Source organism: Gavialis gangeticus, unplaced genomic scaffold (genome assembly GCF_001723915.1).
Source record: "Gavialis gangeticus isolate Ggan-Ray unplaced genomic scaffold, GavGan_comp1, whole genome shotgun sequence".
NCBI classification, from domain to species: domain Eukaryota; kingdom Metazoa; phylum Chordata; order Crocodylia; family Gavialidae; genus Gavialis; species Gavialis gangeticus.
Window position 1 is genome coordinate 47,262,397 of NW_017729032.1, and position 4,365 is coordinate 47,266,761.

General features: G+C 42.6%; 1 protein-coding gene across 2 annotated transcripts in view; it reads right to left on the bottom strand.

The window, feature by feature from the left end:
• Positions 1 to 4,365, bottom strand: part of SLC46A3 (solute carrier family 46 member 3) — a 32,690-nt gene that overhangs the window by 14,816 nt on the left and 13,509 nt on the right. For both annotated transcript variants that reach the window (XM_019525382.1, XM_019525383.1), the window contains exons 4-6: positions 4,229 to 4,348; positions 3,003 to 3,086; positions 624 to 780 (exon numbers count right to left, since the gene is read on the bottom strand). In XM_019525382.1, the coding sequence (XP_019380927.1) occupies positions 624 to 780; positions 3,003 to 3,086; positions 4,229 to 4,348 (361 nt within the window). The remainder of the gene's footprint in view (positions 1 to 623; positions 781 to 3,002; positions 3,087 to 4,228; positions 4,349 to 4,365) is intronic.

The window sequence follows — 4,365 nt, forward strand, 5'->3', positions numbered from 1 at the left end:
CCCAGATCTGCATGTGGGGCGAGAGCAGGCTGCCTCTGTGAGCTGGGTGAAGTTACACATTACATTTAGATTGTACTAAGAGAACTTAAAATGGGAGTATTTGCACATTAAAACTCATTAATTCATGCTAATTGCCCTCTAAGAATCTCAAAATTATGCCACTTCAGGCGAGGGTTACTCTGGGTTGTGCTACCTAGCTCATGTTAGGATAACTCTACTCTGCTTCATGGAGATAAAGCGAGAAATTTGCAGTCCTCCAGCACCCCAGGAGGCACTGTTCCAGTTCCCTCCCCCTTCCCAGGAGAGCTGGGATAGAGCCCAGGTGTCCTGGCTCCTGCTTGACAGCCCTCTAATGTCAAGGAAGAGTTATGCAGGCAAGAAATGGTATTAATTCTTAACATGTGACTGCACACAACATGGTTTAACTTTAACACTGCTTAATATTCCATAGATTTAGTATGATCTAAGTGTAATATGTAACTTCACCTTCAGGTTGTACTTCAGTTCACAATCATTATGTGAAAGGCTAAATTTCATCTACTTAAACTACTCAACATCAATTCCTACAACATATATTGATCTATAATGAAAACCCTTTGATACATATAAATATATATACTAACCTCAGTATGCTGAGTGGCATTATACAAATACCAGCTGCTAAAAGAAAACTAAAGCCTGGAAACCAGATGACAGTGGCTGCATAGAGACTATTAAAAACTGCAAATGCCATGCTACCAGTCACAGCTTCTAAGCAGGCAATACAAGCAAACACAGCACCTGTTAAAAATAAAAAATAATAAACGAATGAATTACAAAAGAATATTCACACTTCTAAAAGTACAGTAATTAACTTTGCTTGGAGAAGAGGATGAATAAACAAAAAATTAATAGATCCACTGTTACCATGGTCATTTCATGTCACCCACGTATTGTACATTTCATTAGCATGCTTTGCATGGGAACCTCCACTAAAAGCACTGTTTGGTAAGTAGAGATTCCTTTTCTCTACTAAACTCTTCCTATGTTTCTACTTTCTGTAATGCTCTTATCTAAAATTAAATTCAATCTATTCATCCACACTTTCAAGGCTCTGTGAAACTCCACTCTACTTTTCCATCCTTTCCTCTCCTACTTTTTTCCTATAGAAGGGCATGCCCCAAGGGTGGCTGTGATGTCCCCTGGTGACCATAGGGCTCCTGCCCCACTTGGCTCCCCAGGGGGTACCTTCTCTTTTCCTCTTTCCTGCCCCACCTTGATGGAATTATTTTTCTGTTGTAGAAGACAAGTTGCCCCAGGGTCCCTAAGCAAGCCCTAACCTGCCTTGGCCAGTGGGTTCCTCCTGTACCCAGTTGACCCAGTCCTGTTCTCCAATGTCCTAAGCAGGGACCCCATTGGCCCCATCAGAGCTCCAGGCCACCTTGAGGGCTATTTGTGGCCTCCTTCCACCCCTACGGCCACATCCTTGCCTTGAAGGTATTACTCTTGATTCACATACCACCCTGCACTGGCTTCAGCCCTCTTAGCTTTAGCCTGCTGGCTCCTTTTGCTGTTGACTGCCAGCCTAGGCCCACTTTCTCTAGCCCAGCTTCTGAGTCTCAGCCTGTTCTGGCCCTCTGCCCATGGCCCATCCCACTCTGCTGGGGGCTCAGGCCCTGGCCCTCTTTGCTGGAGCCTGCCCCTTCCTCTCTGTTGGGGCTCAGGCCCTGGCCTTCCTGGACAGAGCCTATCCCTGATAGGGCTGAAATTATGGCATGCCTCCCAGGCACCCTGGGTGGCCTCCTGTCCTTCCCTCCAGCCTGTCCTGTCTCCCAGTTGTGATGCAGCAGGTATCTCTTTAGTATGTAAACTTTTCTGAAAAGAGAAAAGGTAGGTACATCTGACAAGGTAGGCTGTCACCTGTGAAAGCTTGTGCTTTTCTGAACCAGTTAGTCTTTTAAGGTGCTACCCTGTCCTGCCTTCAGCCTGTTTTTGGAAACGAGTCCTTTTCAACATGCTTACACATGGTATGGTGTGGGTATGTTTATAGTGCTACAGATAAAATCACGTTAAGCATACAGATGTCATAAATGATGCACTGTCTCCTGTATCAAACCACATAACTACACAAAATCCTGAAGAATGCCAACAAATGGCAAATAAAGATATGCGTATGTTAACAGAGATCAGTATGAAGACATCTTTGCTTTACTTTGAGATGCTGGTTTCCAAAAAAAATTAACATCTCCAAAAAAATTTTTGTACAATGTGAGCTGACAGTTTCACAAAATGCAGCTACTCATAATTCTGAAACAGGGCTCAGAGCTATAACATGGTGCAATAACATGGTATAACATGTTTTAAACAAAAGCCACTCCTTGTCAGCTTTAAAGTAAAGATCACTGAAAAACACTGTGTGTACTGTGTTGTGCTTCTTTTCTGTACTACACATGTAAAGTGCTGTTAGTTTGAAATCTAAACATTCATGGTTTTATAGGTGTAAGAATGAATAGGTAATATCCTTTGGAAAAGGCACGGAAGCCATAAGCAATGTTTCACAATTCAATGTTTGAGTTTGTAATTGTTTCTTTTAATCTTCTCAAGTGTTCTGAAGGTTGACAATTCACCTTTTTGCCCTTCACAATACAATTTGTAATGGCTGACTTCACATAAGCAATATATCTTTCCCTGGATGTAAAAATGTGCTGAATGTTAAAAACACTTGTAAAGTCAAACCTGTGTAAGTGCACTTCAACTTTCCATTGCTCTTTGTTTTAAAAAGGATTTTTTTTCAAAATAGTAACACTGGTCAGAGGCTAACACCTAATCTAATTTATACAGATTTAGAAACCAAAGCCATATGGGTATTACTTAAATACCTAGATAGAAAAGTGGAATCTGAAATTAAGAAAATGTGACATCATAATATCAATGCAAATTGAAAGAAAATGAAAAGCCCCATCTAAGAGTCTACCTGTTTTAAATTACCCAATGGCTGTGTTCTTTCTAAATATTCAAATTACCTTGTTCACTATCCAGAACCACTTTTGACAACATGGATCGCAGAACAGGAACAGGCATAAAGCAGAGGAGAGATGGCACCCTCACTGTAAAACAATATGAAACAAGTATAAATGACTAAAATAGTTAAACTTCAGGCATTTAAAGGTGAACTGCAGTGATTTTTTTAAAACAAGTCAGCTACATATTTATGGTTTGAATGCCCCAAATAGTAAAAGTCATAGGGATTCAAAGCACAACTCTATGATGATGCAATTATTTTTAACTATGTTAACAAAGGAAATGTTCATAAACCCAAGTCATATACAAATAATTGAAAACACAAAGCTATGAGCAGGTAATGCCATTAACTGTCTGTACTCTTTCTTTTTTTAATTTGCATTTTAAATCCAGCATGCATTTGATTCTACTTTACATTCCTTTTATGTTTTTGGTGCTTATAAGGCAGGGGTGTCAAAGATACAGCCTGCAGGCCACATCTGGCCCATGAAGCCATTTCTTTTGGTCTGTGGGGCTCCTGGAGGAATTCAGGGTAGGTTGAGCAGGGCAAGGCCTGCCTCCAGTTTCCCAGGTCCAGACCCCTGCTGGGGACACGTGTGGGCAGCAGGGGGAAAGTGACAGCTGCATTAACTCTGTGCCACTGCTGCTATTCACCCTGCTGCCTTTCACCCCACTACCACAGGTGGGTCCAAATCTGGCCCACGAGGCTCCTTATACTCAGGATCCAGCCTATGAGGAGCTTTGTTATCTGGTTCTGGCCTACGAGCTGTGGAGAGTTAAATATGCCTTCTTTAAGGGATTAGCTGCTTTCACCATATACAATATAACAGAGCCATCCAACTGCTGACCCATGGACCACATGCAGCGCCTGAGTTAATCTGTAGCCCTTGGGTTCCCAGTCTGGATGCTGCTCCCCCTATCACTCTTGCTGCTACCCCTGTGATCTCTGGGCTCCATGTCCCTCTTCCACTACCTGCTCCTGGCCCTGTCCCTAGGATTGTGTGGTATGGCCCACAGGGCCAAGAGAGCCCATGGCTAGGGCACCTCAGGGATACCGCCACCCTGTGTGGCACGGGGGTGCTGATATGGTGCAGCAGGGAGGAGTCTGCATGGTGCGGCATGTGACCAGGGGGAAATATGGCATATATAGCATGTGGTTGGTGGAGACTGTCAGACTCATGTTGGACAGTCCTGGGGTATAACATGTTTTCACTATCTTTGAACTTACCTAAAAACATGAGCAGTGTAGTTTTGGCAAAGGCAGCCATGATTATTCCTCCAATATAAGAAAATATCCCAATGAAAACAATATAAATGTCTTTCATAAACTGAGAAAACAAGTACACTCCTAAAAAACTGGTCAGA